This window comes from Nothoprocta perdicaria, unplaced genomic scaffold (genome assembly GCF_003342845.1).
Source record: "Nothoprocta perdicaria isolate Ctin4 unplaced genomic scaffold, notPer1 scaffold_298, whole genome shotgun sequence".
Classification (NCBI taxonomy): Eukaryota; Metazoa; Chordata; class Aves; order Tinamiformes; family Tinamidae; genus Nothoprocta; species Nothoprocta perdicaria.
In genome coordinates, this window is record NW_020455530.1 from 677,960 (window position 1) to 696,982 (window position 19,023).

Consider the following 19,023-nt stretch of genomic DNA (forward strand, 5'->3'; position numbering starts at 1 on the left):
GGGGGGGAACAGGAGGGCCCCTCCTGCCGCTCGGTCCCCGGGGAGCCGCGCGCAGACCTCACCTGCGCCCAACGCCCCTCCGCCGCGCCGGCCCTGCAGCGGCCGCCGCGCGCCCATTGGGCGAGCCGCCTGCCCGTCAGCCCGCCGCGCGCGCCTATTGGCAGGGCGGGGCTGCCACGCCTCCTCGCCCAGGTGGGCCGAGAGCCTCACGAGCCCCGCGGCTCCTTTAGCAAAGGGCCTTCTGCCGCACCCCCCCCGCCCTCCATCACCATTGGCTACAGCTGCTGCTTGTCGCGCTGTGCCTGGCGCTGATTGGCTAGACTTAGCAACCCCGCCCACTCCCTTCAAGGAGCTTCCGGAGGCGGGGGCGCGCCAGGGTCCCGAWGGGGCGGGTTTGGCTCCTCCCCTTCCCGCCCCTTTTGTCTGCGGCCGCGGGGGAAGGGCGTGTTCGCGCAGTCACGGGGTGACCGAGTGACCGTTGGCAGCGGGTGACTGACCGTTGGCGCAGCCGTTGAAAGGCGAAGGGGGAGCCCAGGCTCTATAGCTAAGTAACGCCCTGGCGTGTACGTTTTGTCCCTGCGCTTAGGCTAGCGAGCGAAACGTTTTTTCAAGTTTCTGTTCTTGGGCTTTTCCCCTTCGTTTCCACAGCCGTTACGGGCCTGACATTTGCTCCCTGCCGTACATCCAGTTGCCGTGGTAACGTAACCTTTGTGCAGAGCCCAGGCGCTTCTCGCAGCCAAATAGTTCAAAATACGTTAGGATRAAATTTGCAGTTTGCCCCGTTTCTTCTGCCCAACCTGACCACTTCTTTTACATGTATGTTATGTACATTAATAGAATTACTTGCTGAATAATTCCAAATTGATGCTGCCTTGCTATATTCAGCATTTGCAGCTACACATCTTGATGGGACAGATAGATTATTTGATTAATACAGCTTCTGATGCTCGTAGATCTGATGATGAAATTAAAATTCTGCCCGAGGGTATTTTATAGTTTTAGTGAGGAAATTTGCCAGTAATGTCCCTTAAATATTTAAAGTAATTAAATGTGAAAAACCTCATTTACATATGTGATCAGTTTGGCTGCCATACGTGCCCATTGAGTACTGACTGTAATAAAAATTTTAGAAATCTATTATCTGATCATTGTCAAAATACAGGTATAAGATRCAAGTCAACCAAAAGGCAGTTTAAACAGGATTTAAGTGCAAGCAATAGAAATAGGTAGAAAAAAAAGGACACTGAAAATCATTAGTGTGAACCTCTGCCCATCTGCMAAAAGGATGACTGCTAATTATTGAATGTCCCTTTATTGTGAAGCACAGGAATACTAATTATTATGAATGGCCATTAAAATCATTTGAACTAGCAGGCATGTGATTTTGTACAGTAGCTATGCACATAATTCTGAATAGCTGTCTTTCCCTCTCCCTTGTTACTCCATTATTGCAGAGCCTAATAATCACWGAGGAAAAATGTTGGGCCCTCTTTGTTCGTGTGAAGAAGTACAGTTTGAAGACTGAGAACTGCAGGAGCAGATATTGTAGTAATAGTTGGTGTTGTAAATGGCTGAAAATTGTGGGAATTCATGGTTGTACCTAAACGTAGCAAAGATAATAAGATTAAAGACAGGAGAAAATAACCTGGAATTTACATTGTCCAACCATAAACGTAGTTTCTTGCAGGTCTCCAAAAGACTTTTGCTAGTTCTGGGGCAAAAGCTTTAGAACACTGGAGGATTAATTTTTCCTGCTTTAACTCTTGTTTTCTCTATAGACCTCTTCAAAATCTCCATAGGTTTGAAGATCACTGAATCACAGGGCTCCCCTATTTTCTGTTAGTGACATTTTGGCTTTCTTTGCACATGATTTTTAGGGGGAATGGCTTTATGTAAAACAATTTCTAAGAACTGTAGAAGCCCATTTCAGTGWAAATAATCATTTGCAATAGTTAAATTGTTAAAAAATCTGCAAACCAATCTCATCTAGACTCATCCAGTAAAAAGTGACAGTTTGAGCGAGTCCTTTAAAATGATAAATTACAAAAATGAAAAACGTTACGAAAGGTTTTTCACCAGACTAAATGAATTAAAAGTCGACCATATAGCTTGGTAGGAGCAAACTATCTTCTACAAAGGATAAACAAATACAAAATCCAAGAAAAAATTTAAAAATMTCACTGCAGTTTTTATGCATACCAGTTCCAGCTTCGATCCCAATATAACAGACAAAATGTTCTCCAGCTTAAAAAAAAAAGCAAGCACCTTATCTAATTAAAAATGTTTTAAAGAYTCTGTATTTTGAAATTCAGTGCAAATAAAATCAGACTTGGGAAGGATTCATTTGCTCAGTGCTTTTATTTCACAAAGGAATTAACATTTCAGCAAACATACAGTATTATATTTTCCACATATCTGCGGAGCTCAGGCAGCAGCAAAATGTTACCAGTTTGTATTCTTTATTGGATGTCAGAGGAAAAAAAAGTTAAACATAGTGCTCTGTTACAAATATTGTCAAATATATTCCTGGTTTAAATCTGTTTTAATTAAAATAGATCTCATGCTGCCTCCTGTTGGTCACTTCTGATGGCAGAAACAGAACCATCTAAAATTACTGTCAACATGTCAAAATGTAAATTGCACATTTTATACCCTGTTCCTGGCCCCTTACCTAACACCTACATACCTGCTTGTGAGAAGAGGTACACTTTTTTCTTTGTGGAGTAATACCAGGAATAAATCTGACCCAGTAAATGTACTCCATCTTGTAAATATAACTTTTAAGTGCAGCAAACTGACTTAATGTATTTAGAATATAGAAATTAAATTTATTATTACATAAATAATTATTAGGTCTGTGCAAACATAATATTCCARTATATGAGAATTATTGATATTTATTTTAACAAATAGAACAGTATGACATTACCAAAATGCCATGTTTCGACAGCATTATTTAAAAAGATTATCCAATCAAATAATTACTGCATTTTAAAACCTCACATACATTATATTATTTTCAAATATACTACACTAATCATGCTCCTTTTTTGACAAATAATAGATTATTAGAAATTTTTTGGTTACATTATTTAAGTGCAAATACACCTTTACATGCAATTAATATGTTTTAAGCATSTTGTTCTTTCAGTGAAAACAAAGGTAATAGGTAAGCTTAGTCATCATGGACTATTTTTTGATAAATGTATTTTTGCATAAAGTACTGTGAGCTTTGAAAAATCAGAAATGATGTAGAAAAACATGATTTGCACTACTTTTGTTATATTTAATTGCATAACTTTTGTGTAAAGTCGACTAAAAATATATATTTGATCCAGACCTACTGCAGTAACTCATGCAAGTGACCCCTTCTGAGTAGTCTAGTTGACTTAACTGAGATCTCTTATATCATTAAAGATTAATCATTGGGTCTGGAAGATCCACATGATCTTAATTATATTATGAAGCCTTGGTTTTAACTGTAACTTTCTAATACAGCTTCTTCTGCACTCAGTTCTGCTATGAGACTTAACCCTCTGASTGTGGAATTGTGGCAATGACCTTTTTTCTTTGCACAAGAGTCATAATACCAGCTTACCTACGTAAGTGAAGAAATACGTACTATTTCACAGCAACTTTTCTTTAAGCACTAGTATAAACTGCATTATTTCCTGATCACTGAATAAAAGAGTTAAACTCCATCTGAAATTCATGAATGATTTGTCGGTCTGGGAACTGTGACTAGTTCCTGTGCAAATGCAGCATAACTTTAGAGTACTAGAAGAGTACATATTTTTTCTAAATGAAGCTTCACTCAGTTTTCACTATTTATATCAATAGTGACAAGTAACTTACCATATATGTCATTGCTCTATTTGATGGCATAAACCAGAGACTTATAGCAAGTAGCTGGATGAAAGACTGCCAAATAAAATGTAAGGAAAAATTAGAGGAAAGGGCATCATCTGAATCACCGACTTAGTGCTGTATGTGTAATCAACAAGCTGGTCGTGACAGTGACAATTAAAAGTAATCCTGCGATTCTGTACTGTCCCCTAATTTGCATAGCTATTATACCCATATACAGTGGGCAATGTATGTTACTTTGCTCATCTTTTACTACTTCACATGACTTTACATGAATTGCATACTTAAATTACTTGGGTATAAAAACAACAAAAAACCACAAGCAAAGGAGAATCAGGTCTTCTCTTTCTGTGATGAAAAGTGACAAGTTGCAATAATTAATAGTCAAAGAAGTCTTGTTATATTTTTAAGAGCAGCAATGTGACTCCGAATAACATTATTAAAGCCAAAACTACTATTCTACTATATAACTATTGTTTTTCCTGCTGTTTCAGTGGGAGGGAATAGTATTCTCTCTTCTAAACTATTCAATACATTTACTTTGCACTAAGAGAAACTACTCGTGTTTTGGTATAAAAGTGCTTGCGTTTCAGCATGATGATGTGTAGTTTTTCTGTCTAAATAAAGTTGTAATACAATTTGAAAATTCACTATGAAAATATCAAAATAAATACAGAGGTTCCCTGGAATCCTAACACAACAAGCTGTTTACTTCTACAGAACAAACACATCTTAATACATCTTAAATACTGTTGTGTGTGGGGTCCACTCTATTGACATGATCCTCAAATGTGCAAAATTTACACCAACATTTTGTGAAATTTTTTATGGTGAACGTTATTTAAATTTATAAAGATATCAGCAAATTATAAAACTAATTACAGGATCGTAATTAGTTCCATTGTTTACTCTTTGAAATAGAAATATGTCACTGTAAGATACTAAGCTTTAAGTTTCWGGACTAAGATAGACTTTCTCAAATATAGATGCAGTACTGTTGTGACGATTAAATTACTGTTCATCTTGCACTATGTGAAAAATATTTCAGACACCTTCCTGAAGTTTGGTCATTTTTTAAACTACTTGGAAATGAAATGCTCAGTATTGTTCTGCCTGTCATAATATAACTTTACTGTTCTAAAGATATTTTATATACAATATAAGGGCTCCCAAAATTTTATTCAGATACCTGGAAAGAAATAAAATTCCCAGGCTGTGAAAGACTACAAAATAAATTTATGAAACCTAGCTAATTCCAGTATCTTTCAGTCAGAAACAGGTCATTGGATGAATGATATCAAGTTTAACTGATGGTATTTGCCTAGTGAAATATTAATACTAAAAATCTCTGACTAAATTTAAACATTATAATAGAATACTGAAAGTTTTTTTCTTCAATAAATATATTGYGTATCATTTCCCATGTAATATTTTTACATTTAAAATTACCATGAAGTACAAGATGGGAGTGTTTTAATTAAACTACTGCATCCATTAAAGGAATTATTTCACTTCATAAATCCTATTTACTTAAAAGATGGGGATTTGGTTTTGTAACTTAGTATTTTTTTATGTGACAAGATGCAAAATTTTCCTGTAATTAACTGAGGCAACAACTTAAACTGGTATTACTGCAATAAGCAGCCTAGTAGCTTTAGTAGATATCACTGTAGCCTTAGGAGATGGAAGACTTGTGCCGGGAAACAGCCTGAAATGTTTTGTACTTTCAGCTTAGCTGCAGTTAACAGCATGACGGAGGTGAGCATCTGCACAGGGAAGTTACTGCATGAATCATCCACCCTGTAGAAATCCTGTCCACCCTGCAAAAATGTTATCAGAGGTTGTCTTGCCACAGCCATGTGATGAAAACAACATATTCATCCTACTACTAAGGCACAAGGATGGAGAAAAACTGCAAAGCTGAAATAAGGTAGGGCAACAGTCTTAAGTTGGATACCTAGAGTTAATGCTGTGAAGGTCTCTTTGGCATTTACCCCTGCTAAGGTTGTTCTAAAATGACAACGAATTCCTCTAACAGGATTATGATACCAAAAAAAAAAAAGAAAAACTAATGAAAACACTAATTCAGAAAATTTCCTTTAAACTTTAGTTACATAGAGAAAACAGTTTTCAGAAAACTGAGCAGTTTTCTTGCTCAGTGAGTTTTCTATTGGGACACCTGTGAAGATTACAGAAATCACAGGGCATATATTAAAAAGTCTTATGACTTTTCTGAAAGTATTACAGTAATTACAGAAAACACTCACATAAAACTAGTATTTATAATGACTAGCATGAATGACCATTTTATGGACCCTTTCAAAAAACACTTCCATAGCATATAATTTAAACTGAATATAAAAAAAGAAAAAAAATCAGCAATTAGCAGCTAGAAGTCTCTTCTAAAACTTGTGCATTTAAACAGATTTTGACTTACTCATTTCAGAACTCCTCTTCAGAGCAAATTGTCATTACAGATGACCAGGGGTCCCTGTATTTATTAAATTGAATAACCTGACAGTAAAACTCAGTTAAGGCTCTTGGCATTGGTGATACTTCTTCCCACTCAGACCTACTACTGTGGTAGACTTGAACTTCATCTGTAATTTCTTCTGGAGCATAATCACCACCTAATATATAAATTTTATCTTCTGTTCCAACTGCCCCTGCATTAAATCCAGCACATTCAAAAGATCCTTCTCCTTTCCAAACACAGGTTTCTGGGCAAAAACTGTATACCTTGTAGGTGGAAAGATCACATATATACAATGTGCAATTCACTGGCACAGCTTTGATTAAAGTTGCATGGAAAAATTGTCCAAATTCTGCTACAAGCTCAGACCACTGATCAGTCATAGCATTATACTTAAAGAAACAATCAAGAGATGGATTAAAGGCATCAGTAATCTCTACTTCTGATCCAAGGACATAAATTATATTCTGACATGCACTTGCTTCTGGATAGTARATACCTCTTGGTAATTGGCTTACAGATTTCCAATCTTTGGAAAGAGGATTATAAGATTCTACATCCAAAAGACTTCGGGTTTCTTGAGCTCCTCTGGTCTTTCCACCTATTACAAACAACTGATTTAAGGTTACAACGGATGTGTGCATTGTCCTTGGTTTTTTCATAGCTGACACTACAGAGAACTCGTTGTTGACTGGACAGTAGCACCAGGTTTGGTCAGTGGCGTCATGGAATGGCTCAGCAATATGAAGCCTGACTGTCCTATAACAATTCCCTTTGCATCCTCCAGTTATAAATATTTTTTCTCCGTAACTAGATAAACTTGACCCTGGAAGATCAACCATATGTGTATGTGGCAGTTCCTTCCATTTATCTGTTTTGATGTTGTAGCAAAACGTATGTCTGTTTTCTCCATCTTCATCAGTTTTATGTACAAATATGTATTTTTCTGTTGTTGAAGGGCGTGCATCTGGAAACAGTCCGCTGAAGTTCTGCACACTCTTAACTGCATCACTGATTATTATAGAGCAATTAGCACTCTTGAGTAACTGTTCTTCAGAGTGCAGAAAGTCTTGCAAAGTTTTTTCAGGTAACTGATGTAGTCTCACTTTTTTAATCAAATGAGCCAAATATTTCTGTCGTGTTTCTAAATTATGTTTGGTCCATTGAAGGACAGCTTTCAACACTGATTCCTCCTCGGGGACATCAAGTTCATCAGCCTCAAGACATTTTTGTAATATCTCAAAATTCATCTCCAAAAAATCACTTGATCTGAGGAGCAACGAGAAGTGGTGCTGTACAAAATCTAATGCATGATCAAATAAACGGATGGAACCGTAACTTTCTGATAGAGAAAGCAACTGTAAACAATTCACAAGATCAATGCTTTTTATTAGGAAGTCACTGCAAGCTTTGGAAAGGAGTGAAACCTGAAGGAAAGATGACAGCTGGAAGAGCATTTCCACATTATCATTTGTTATCTCTGTTTTTCCTGTGTAAGCATAATCAAGAAAAGTTTTCACTGCCTTTGGTGATAGATTACTAATGGTAACATTGCCATCATCTCGTTCTTTCATATTAACTTCAAACAGCGCTCTGTGAATAAAATATAAAAAATACACACAGAAATTAAATACCGTATGTAGTTTATCTAGCAAACAAGAGGAAAAAACATTGATGTGAGAGGGAGGAGAAAACCAGGGTGGTACATGAAGGYACTGTGGTGGAGAAGCTTTATAGAGCTAACACATTTTAAGACTCTCAAAGTTTAAAACAATACATTTGTTTGATATGGCAGATGAAAAATGGTGCTCAGAGCATACTGAGAGTGATGGCTCATAGAAAATATATTGGCAGCTGTGTTTCCCATGTATTTTCAGGGGAGACATGATTTTCAAGGAGCTTTCAAGATGAAAGAAAATGTGAAATTGTTAGGGGCAGCATGAGTTTCAACAGTTTGAGAAAGAAAGACTGATACAAGAAATACAGTACAAAAGCCCTCTCAGTGTAGGTCATACATTGTGGATAGACACAGTTAAGTTAAAAAACAGGCCTTCCAAATTACAGGCTGGAACAATGGGCAGGGTGCAGGGTGGGTGCGTTCTCCAGAAATGTGGGTGAGGGAAGTGAAAGAGGAGTTAAAAAAGAGGAAATAATTCTTTTAGAGTTGAGAAATGCGTGTACGGGCAAATGTCAGAAAAAAAAAGTTCTGATGTAGGATTGGGTGATATAATAAATCTTGCACAAAAAATAAATTGCGACTGAACACAGAGATGATGGTTGAAATTGTGGAACAAACATCAGTAGCCAATAGGTTTATGCAAATTTTATTGCAGTTTTGACAGGTTTCTTACTAAATAGTATTTAACTATTGCAAACAATCTAAAATGATGAACATAAAATAATTAAGAGTTTGCAAGCTAGCAAGTGGTGGCAACACAAGATTGCTGCTATTTCACTTTCCCTAATTTGCACAACCCAAGTGTGATGCTGTGACAGCAACAGCTCCTGTACTGGAAAAAAAAAAAAAAAAAAAGATAGTAGAGAAAGATGTAGGCAAGTGATTCCAAACACTGAATATATAATCTGGATTTTTAATAGAGTTAGTTCCTATTAAAAATAGTATTATATCACAGCTCTGTTAAACAAGTAGTATTGATTTGTAATTTTTAAAATCCTGTACTTTGATGAAGTCAGGGAAAAAGTTCACTGTGTAAGGCATGCTCTCTGAGAACTACACATCAAGAAAAGTAGGAATTCATCTGATATCTAGCACAAGTAGGTAAAATGATGTAGAGAAAAATATCGAGAAGACCTCACTGCATATTAAACTATTTGCTCCTTAGAAAAGGAATATTTTTAGAAGTTTTCCCTTTATTACAATCTCTGAATGACAGAATAAAAAGGATGTGGGATGCTTAGGAAATGCATTGAAACTTCATTTATAGGCAATAGCAGCAAAACAATATTATCAGGAGCAGAGCAAGCTAGCTAGGAAGGGCCTTTGATTCTGAAAGAAACAAGCACATTGCAAATTGTTGCTGAATCACATTCTGAAAGAAGCCCAAGGTTTTTTTTTTTTTTTTTTTTTTATTTTTTTTTTTATTTATCTAGTGCACCTAGATGCTTTTTCTTCCCTGAAGATAATTCACTATTTACCCCGAAGATAATACAGAGACCTTGCATTCCAGGACAACTTAGGAATTTGATGACTGTTTTTATCTGCTGTTCAATGCAGTGAGAGGTCTCTCCTTGCTAACTTAACTTGGAGAGGTATTGAAAATGCCAYGTATGTTATCATGTGCTTAACTTCAACTCTAAAACAAACCACAGGAACCAATTTCATACTAGTATTTTCTACTACAAGGCCTCCTACGGAAAGGTGGCTTTAGGGTGTCAAACAGTAAATGCTTGAAATTTAAGCAGTTCTCTGTGTGAAGAAATAATTCATATTATTTGCATTTCTCCTATTGCTAGTGGTCCATAAAAAGGAACAAAGTATTCAAAATTTCATATTGGTTATGAAAGGCACTAAATTCTTTCAGCTTTCAGTATTCTCCCTTATTAAGGAAATAACACCTATTTATATTTGCTTTCCAATAGCTGCAGATTGCATGTGCAGCTGTCCTAAAAGCTGTTGCAGAAAAACGAAGTACAAAGAGTGATAGAAGTAATCTTCCCAAAACAGATGCTGCAATTAATGTTCTGATGGATTATTGGGTTCTTTTGGTAATTTTTTTCCCGTGGAAAGTTGAAGAACTTGTTTCCAATTAAATTTAATACACCCCAAGTATTTATTTCAGTCTGGATTTGCAAATCTGAGCCTTACTAAAGAAACAAGACTCTTCTTAAATTATTTTGAAATGACAAAATCCTATATGYGAATGATCTGTCAGTTCCTCAAGAATGAATAGGTTCAAATATTCAAGGGAAGATCACAAATCTGTCTTAAGATAAACTACAATATACTACTCAAACATCTCCCCCAAAATATATATAATTTATCTATAATAGTTCCGAATAACACAACCATGCAAGATTTATTCCTAACCAGTCTGATAATATTTCAAAATATAAATGTGTCAGAGTACACAGGCTGCCCCATAGAAAGTCAAACAATATTTWTGCAGGCCCTCAAGTACAAATACAGGCAACAGATAAAGACTTGGAGATACATAATTTGAGTCAATTCTACCTAAGAGTGGAATCACAGAATGGTTAAGTTTGRAAGGGACCTCTAGAGATCACCTAGTCAAACCTTCCTGCTCCAGCAGGGACACCCAGATCACAGGGCACTGGGTGGCAGCCAGGCAGGTTTGGAAGACCTCCACAGAAGGAGACACTACAGCCTCCCTGGGCAGCCTCTTCCAGGGCTCTGGCACCCTCACAGTAAAGGAAGTTCTTCCTCACATGCAGGTGGAACTTCCTGTATTGCAACTTACACCCATTACCCCTTGTCCTGTCGCTGGCCACCACTGGGAAGAGCTTGGCCTATTCCTCCCTACATTCTCATTTCGTGCACTTATACATATTGATCAGATCCCCTCTCAGCCTTCTCTTCTCCAGAGAAAACAGGCCCAACTGACTCACTCTCCTCATACAAGAGATGTTCCAGTCCTTTAATCATCTTGGTTGCCCTCTGCTGGACCCTCTCTAGAAGCTCCACATCCCTCTTATACTGGGGAGTGCAGAATGAAACCCAATACTCCAGGTGCAGCCTCACCAGAGCTGAGGAGATGGGCAGGATCCCCTCCCTTGACCTGCTGGCAACATCCTCCTGATGCAGCCAGGAGCCCACCGGCCTTCTTGGCCATGAGGGCACTGCTGCCTCTTGGCTAACTTGGTGTCCACCAGGACTCCCAGGTCCCTCTCTGTGRAGCTGCTCTCCAGCAGGTCAACCCCTAATCTGCGCTGGTGACTGGGGTTATTCCTCCCCAGGTGCAGGACCCTGCACTTGTCCTTGTGGAACCTCATGAKGTTCTCTCTGCCCAACACTGCAGCCTGTCCAGGTCACTCTGAATGGCAGCATAGCCCTCCAGAGCATCAGCCACTCCACCCAGCTTGGTAAACATGCAATCATGCAGTTAAGATTTTGAATCATGCAGTTATGATTTTGTATTTGTATTTCAGAGTAATATACTGCTGTTTGAATCTCAATAGGGTACTTGTGTCATTTCAGAATTATAAATAGGTTTATCTGGGATATGATTAGACATCTAGCATGCCATGATTTTTTTTTAACATCCCTAATATGATGTTTGGCCACTTTGCTCAAAACTTGGAGAACATACATTAGTTGTAATATTTTTTTTTAATTATATTTGCTTCCCTCCCTTCTTCCCAGAGGGTTTATAACCCATTTCCCACAAACTCATCCCAAAAGCAGGTTTACCTGAAAAAATCACTGCATGCTGCCAGTACACAACGATGACAAGGAATTATTTCATCTTTCACAAGAATTTTGAAGTCAAAAAATATATTTTGTTCTCTGAACTTTTGTAGTACTTTTAGAATTTGTTGTCCATGACCTTCAGCCACTAAGGAGTTGATTTTACTTTCAGAAACAGAAATTCCATTGCAAATAGGTCTGCTAATGTAATCCCGTTGATTGGCCATGTTTTCTTCAATCTATTCCTGAAACTGAAATGGAAAAATAAACAATTGATTTTACAGTCTTACTACACCAAAAAAAAAGAAAGGCATTAGAACATATTTCTAGCACTGAATTTGGCCTGTAAATCCTAGGCACAGTTCTAAATTTCTTTTATTCAGTGACTCTTATACTGAATTTGATATGCCTATTTTTTTTCAAATACTTCATACATATTTTGCATATGCACTGCATGCTTTTGAAAAGTAAAATAAGTGATACATCAGAGCAGCTCTATAAATAGTACCCACCTGCAGGTTTTTTTCTTTCTTTTTTTTTCACCTTACTCAGTAGACTCAATGAAAAGCATACCAAGCAGTTTATTACAGATTTTAATGGTAATTGTAAAAGAAGACTACTCCTGGGCTTACACCACCCAGAACTCCAAATTCTTCCAACTTCTCCTAAGAAGAAGATGGAAAGCAAAAGTTTATGTATTTTTAAATTTCAAATGGCTCATCTGCGCATTGCAAACATATAAACTCAAAGCAGACCAGCTCTGAGTCCTCTAAAGCTTACAGTCCCAGAGAAATACAAATGTTATGAGCTGGTCTAGATTTTTTGCTATCTAGGTCTCCATTCGACAGTTCAATCTGAAAATACAAACAAGCACCAAGAGCCTGGCCTAATCGCATAGTTGCTAAGGTTTGCCAAGCGCAGTCATTTAAAGACAGTTTATCTACGATGCAACTTAAAGTGCTTTCAGTGTCATTTCATATTGATTTTATCCTACATCTCTAATCTTATAACTGAAGCCATATGTTTGCTTAYAGCTTATGCTGCTATTCTGAGCTTTGTTTAAAATGGCTTAAAATAATTTGCTTCAGAACTAATTAAAATTTAAGACAATGAAGTCTCCGTAGACAAGTTTTTCCAGTCAAAACCCTATACTTGAAGTGTATGGTTTGTAAGGTAAGTTGGGCTTGACTATTTTTTGAACTAAAAATATATTACTATACTTTGACAACATAAAGAAGCTTCAAATATACTTTATTTCCTTCAGTTTTAAGATTTATTTATACTTCTACAGATGTATTAGCTAGCCTTACTGCAAGTTTGACTCAAACTTGCCTATTTTAAAGTTAAGGAAACTTTAACTTTTAAAGTTAAGATGTTTCTATTGCAGGATTCTGTGTGAGGCTTCCACAACTCCAATTCTGAGCAACAGATACCAGCCCATAGGAACTGACAAAAGAGGGGTAAAAAAAATCCAATCCAAACCTGAAAACAAAAATAACTGATTTAGTGTTTCAATTTGGTGAAAAGGCTTATCTGGTAAGGTATATTCACAGCAAGCTAAGCCAKGAGGCAGTCTTCTTCATGGGAGGTACTTTCATAGCAGACTGATCTATATTTTTATCTARTCAGGTAGCTCCAGCCACAAATAGACCTCCACGTCTCCTGGAATAGAAGAGATCCATTGATCTTGTTCCCAGCACTGGCACCCTTGGAGCGGGCATCTTCTCCTTCCCATGGCCAGACAATCTCACGTATTCTCTCTTTCCATTCTAAGCCTGAGGAACTAGGAAAATACAGAAGAACAAGACCACCATTTATTCTGATAATGAATGGCCTCATAAACTCCATTTTCCATAAATCACAGAATCTTCTTTTTATGCCAGACTTTTCTAGAATACCTTTCCCCACCCCCTTAACTTAATCTGTTCCTCATAAGATGGTCTCCTAAAAACAGAATTGTGCAATAAAACTATATCTTCCATGTTTGTAGGTAAAGTTCAAGGTTTATTTAGCAACATGTAAAGTAAACCTTTTTCTAAAGGAAATGTCAACCTTTTCATAAAATTCTGAAATTGAAAATAGCTACTAGACATGTTTCTACTATTACATGTAATTGCTACAGCAAGTTCTGACCTATTTCTTCTGTAGGTAGGATACCAGGAAAAGTGTTATTGAAATTAGTATTAAATGGAGAAACATCTCATGACATCAARTCCATCTCTGATATTTCAGGCAAAGTAATCATGTAATTGCTTTCACAAAAGCAAACTAGGTCTAAGAATGCTAGGTTACCACCACYACTGAAAGACTATTCCAAAACACTGGTGTCCAAACTGCAATTACATATAACAAATGCTTATAGACACTTGCTCCTCTATTAAAACTCTCCATTGATTTTTTGTGTTTATTTGCTTTTGATTATTAATAATGATCATATCCTCTCTCAGCTTTTTTATCACAATGAGTTAAGAACTGTCAAACTTCTTGAGCTTCATTTTTAAGAATGAATGTCTTCCTGCTTCTCAGCTTTCTCTTATYCATTTTTGAGCTCATTTTTCTGTCACTGGTGTCCAATTTATTGTATAATATTATAGTTAAGATCTTATCTGTCTCACAATGAAGTGTAGCTACTTTTCTGCCTTCAACGAAAATACTTTTTGCAGCATTTCCATTAAATTCATTTTAAATTTTGCCTCTCACTTACCCTGTTACCAACTACTTTTGTACTTTTTGTCCTTTTTTCAGTTATTTCCAGTCCATAACTGACTTACACTAGAAGTTGATTCGCTATAATTTTTTAAAGCCAAGATTCATCACACCAAATCATCTCCTGTAAGGTTCTACTAGTAGCTAGCAAGAAGCACTTTGCTTGCAGGAAAAAAATAATCATAGCTAAGAACAAAGACCTTACACAGGAATTTCTCAATTGATACATGAATGTGCATAGCACAAGGTTCTTCCTATTTTCACTGCAACTAGCAGTCTATAAATTGGATATAATAAATCTAAGCATAATGGTCTAATGTTAAATTTCCCAAGTTTACTGCTCCAATTCATGGGTCACCCAGTGCAGAAAAAAAGAATCTCATTTCCTATGTAGCTGCCTTACTCGATAAGGCTGAAACTGATTTTCAAATGTGCCTGATCTGTAGATCAGTATAAAGCCCACCAAAACACCTTAACAATCTAGCTAAACAGTAATATATTAAAACAAGGCCAACTGGCATTTATAATTATTTCACGAATGTTTCTACAAAGCCATATGAATTAGTCAGTAGCTATAATTAGTTTTATAAATATTTCATTAAGTTACTGACAAAACCACAAAAATTATCGACAGTGCAAACATATGTTGCTTAGGTCTGGAGTTCTGGAAGACTGGTCAATGAACCTCCTCATATTTGCTCAAGTCAACTGTTTATCAAGGCACATAGAGGCATGCTCTAACTCTTCTCTGTGGTGTGACATGCTGGGCACTTGTCATGTAGCTAATGTCCCAACATCACGTGATCCAGGTTCACTGGCACATTCAGTGTCACCGGTACTTCCTGCTGTGGGATCAAATTTGCTCTCTGCTGTGACCAAATTCAGGTACCCCATCACTTGACAAAGCTCATGGCTGTTCACATACTGAACATTTATGTATGGCTTATACTGACAAACCCCTGCACTGTGGTCATATGGTCTATGCAAAACTGGTCACAGGACTGAAAAGACTTAGCGCATCCTCCCCCCCCAAAAAGGACAGGAGGGACAGACTGCAGGCTACTGCACTAGTTCAGCTAGCTGCCGTATGGACTTCTTACTCAAGAACACTACATTTTAAAGTTAATACAGTTTCACTCTTTGTCTCCTTGAAAGTCTTACCAAATAAGCTATTCACAAGTCCTCTCAGTCTGAGTCCTTTCCCAAGAGGTTAAGGGAAAGAGCAATCTGGAGAATAATGAGCTTCTTGACCCACACACCAACTACCCACACAGAAAGGAGTAAGGTGCCTATGGTCAAAACATGGTACATGTACATCCCCATTCCTGCTGGTGAAAAGCTACAAGAGAATGACAGTTGTCTATCATTTAGCACCATTGAGAATCCTTCTTAGATGCACTTACACTTTTTTTTTAGAACTTTGTTATTAATCTATTTTTATTTTTCCCTGGAAAGCCTTGCTGCCCTTCTGAGTAGCTATTTTTTACCTGGGTATTCATAGAATCCCACATATTATGCTAGAAGATTGTAACCAGACCTTCCCATTAGACTTGCATAGACAGAAAGCTCCAAAAACACTGAGAACAGCCACTTGCAGAATACACACACCAGCCATATACTACAGTCACAAGTGCTGCTGCAGGCCTCCTAGAAATGGTGTTAGCATCCTTTCCAATGGGTTTCAAATAACTACTGCAGAATAAACCTGGAGCAGAGATGAACTTTTGTGTGCAGGGCACAGCATAGCTCTCAGGAGAGCACTGATCAAAATATACTTTTTATTATACTTTTTTATTTTATGCTTTATTATACTTTTTTATTTTATGCTTTTTTTAATACGAATTTTTACTATGCAGTAGATGTAAGTTTCTAGATCTATCCTCTCATTAATTACAACAGCTTTATTGCAGTAGGAATTAGAAAGCTATAAAATCCTGAGCGGCTCATGTCATCAGCTTCTGCATTTTTAAATTTAATATTAAAAACAATATTATAATATTCAATATACTATATACCTATCAAGATGACTTTTTATTTTTTCACTCCTATGTATAACCAATTCAAATATGGAATTGTCTTTTTTTTTCTTAAAAAAAAAAAAAGAAATGTAATTTAACTATTAATACCGAAGAAAACCTATTTGAAGATTCTGAATTTCTATACTGTATTATTGCTTTACTTCAGGTGCCCAAAATCTCAACTGGAACACTTAAAGAGATGTTCTTAGTCATAGATAAAACTGGACCACAAAAACAGAGTAACAGAGAATTATAGACTCCTGTCTAAAAAATCTAATGCAACTCAGTCTTACAACTTTTTCATCAATAACTGGACTTCATGGAAAATTAATCTTCCCTCAATCATTTTCATTCCATCAAAAAAGCTCTATGTGACATTCTGAGACATTTAATCCAGAAATCTGGCATTTATCAATAATACATGTTGAGACATTATTATTATTAGAAGGGAGGGTGACACGGATACTTTAAAGCTTCAGGTTCTTTAGGAGTTATTGAAAAAAACAACAAACCTAAACCAACACAGCATGAAGCAGTGAAATGGCACTGGCTCCTGGCAGTATTCCAACGCCGCAAGATCCACTGTGGGCAAGCAGGGGTCTTTAACTGCATATCTGCTCACAAGCACCATCAATAAAACATATAGCATAATCAGCTAGACCTCAAACTGACTGGATTTTATCCTAAAGCTAATTTCGCAAATTTAACTTTTTTTTTGAAATTATTTTCTTAGGTAAAAGCTCAAGAATTTTCATTGTCACACACAACTGAAATGCCATGCTGCACTTGTAATCCTGGCAAAAATAACGACTGYATATTCTGAAAATTACTCTTTTTACTGGTTTTTGTAGTCTTTAGTATTTATGTACGATCCATACACGATCTTCTAAAAAAAAAAACTGCAATATTGAACATGTTCTTCATAGTATATTTTACTTAAATTGAAAATGTAGCTTTACAATCATTATTCCYATAATTACATTGCATATGTATAATTATATAACTATACATAGAATCGTATAAGGCACATTAAACCTCAGTTTGCATCTGCATTTGATAATATTCTCTAAAATTTTGACTAAATCCACTAGTGGGGGGAAAAAAAAAAGGTTACTCTCTACTTCAGAAAGAAAAACAAGTCAAAACTATTAAACAAATCTGACTTTTGGGAATTAGATARGCCCCATATTCCATTGTGATTGTCATGCACTATTTACATGTGAACTCAATTTCTTTAAACAGAATACTGGAAATRTAAGTGTCTACTACAAACTGATACTGTGGAACAGCAATTTCTCTTTTGTTTTTTTTTTCCTGACTACCAAATCCTCCTATGCTGTCATTTTCGTCTGTCTTTGGATAAGGCATAATAGGCTATTTAACCTCACTTACCTAAAACTAGATGAAAAATAAGAATTATACATACTTAAAAAATAGCTTAATTACCCTTGCTGACACTATGTGTCCCTAATGTGATTTCTGTGTTTCATTTTGCAAGCGCATTTTTTCTTCATATAGAAATTAAAACTGAGCCTTATTCTAGTCTGTGAGGAAACTTTTCACACTTTTTTACATTTATAGGGATTTGGAGTACTAAAACATCCAAAAGGGTCTCAACTGCAAAAATTAAATCATGTAATTCAAAAAAAAAAAAAAAAAAAAATTGTCATTCATTCACGATCAATAATGACCAATATAGAAAAAATAAACCACATATATTTCTAAAACATCAGATGGGAAGATAGCGCTGAAATTTCCAAATATATAGGTAACGTTTAGGCACGGCCCAAGTTCAAAACCGGAAGGTGAACAAAATAATTGCCCAGAGTTATGAAAAGGCCCAAAGGACACAACCCACCCGCGCCCGCCGCCCGGGCCCCGTGAGCGCCTGCGGGCAGCGCGGCCCCGCCAGGCGGTGACAGCGGCCGGGAACGGGGCGCAGCCGCCGCCACAGGCACCGGGCGGCGCGAGGCGCTGCCCCCTGCGGCCGTTAACGAGTGACGTCAGCGAGTGACGTCAGTCAGTAACGGCACCGCCCGGGGCGGGGCGAGCGCTCCCGCGCGAACCGGGCCCTTCGGGCACAGCGCAATCCCGCGGCGCACCCGCCAGCTCCCGCCAAGGCGGCGATAACCGACCCTGGCCTCAGCCCCGGCTCCCGCCGTCCCTAGGGCAGCGACCAAGCCGCGCGACCGCCGCCATCTTCCCGGCCCTTCGGAACCGGGCACGGGCGTCAGCGCCCCTACTGCGCATGCCCACGCACCCGCGCAGGCGCGCCGCGCCCTGCGCTCATTATTAAGGGAGGCCGATGCTCAGGCGGGAGGTAGAGGCTGCTGAGCTTTGCCCACTCCGCTCAGCCCGGCTCGGGACAGCCCCGGGACGGGGCGAGCTCTGGCCCCGCCGCCGCTCTGCAGCTGGCGCGGYGCTGCCCTCCCCGCTGGCGCTCCCTCCGCACGGCGCGCACCCACCTGCAGCCAACACCCGCAGCTCGCCCAGCCGTCTGGCCCACCCTCTGCAGAAGCGCCGCTAGCCGATTGGCTACTTCCGGTGTCATTCTCTCTGTCCTTGCCCTCCGG

At 38.0% G+C, this 19,023-nt stretch overlaps 2 protein-coding genes and 1 long non-coding RNA gene across 4 annotated transcripts in view; 1 reads left to right on the top strand and 2 right to left on the bottom strand.

Moving 5' to 3' along the window:
* Positions 1–88, bottom strand: part of MSANTD4 (Myb/SANT DNA binding domain containing 4 with coiled-coils) — a 9,061-nt gene extending 8,973 nt beyond the window's left edge. The window contains exon 1 of the mRNA XM_026041870.1: positions 63–88. The gene's annotated coding sequence lies outside the window, so the exon portion shown is untranslated. The remainder of the gene's footprint in view (positions 1–62) is intronic.
* A 3,453-nt stretch (positions 89–3,541) lies between these two features.
* On the top strand, positions 3,542–7,396 carry LOC112949458. The gene is made up of 3 exons (XR_003249830.1): positions 3,542–3,602; positions 5,598–5,797; positions 7,299–7,396. It is a non-coding gene; the product is annotated as an uncharacterized LOC112949458 (long non-coding RNA).
* Positions 3,779–18,962, bottom strand: KBTBD3 (kelch repeat and BTB domain containing 3). Of its 2 annotated transcripts, XM_026041865.1 has the most exons (4): positions 12,239–13,636; positions 11,730–11,977; positions 6,305–7,933; positions 3,779–5,687 (listed from the first exon to the last, which is right to left on the bottom strand). In XM_026041865.1, exons 2-3 carry the CDS (start codon positions 11,951–11,953, stop codon positions 6,310–6,312), a joined length of 1,848 nt encoding a protein of 615 aa, XP_025897650.1. In that variant the 5' UTR covers positions 11,954–11,977; positions 12,239–13,636; the 3' UTR covers positions 3,779–5,687; positions 6,305–6,309. The 2 variants fall into 2 exon arrangements, with proteins under 2 accessions (XP_025897650.1, XP_025897649.1); XM_026041864.1 differs by lacking the exons at positions 3,779–5,687; positions 12,239–13,636 and adding an exon at positions 18,916–18,962 and having other exon boundaries at positions 6,123–7,933.
* Between the last annotated feature and the right edge of the window lie 61 nt (positions 18,963–19,023).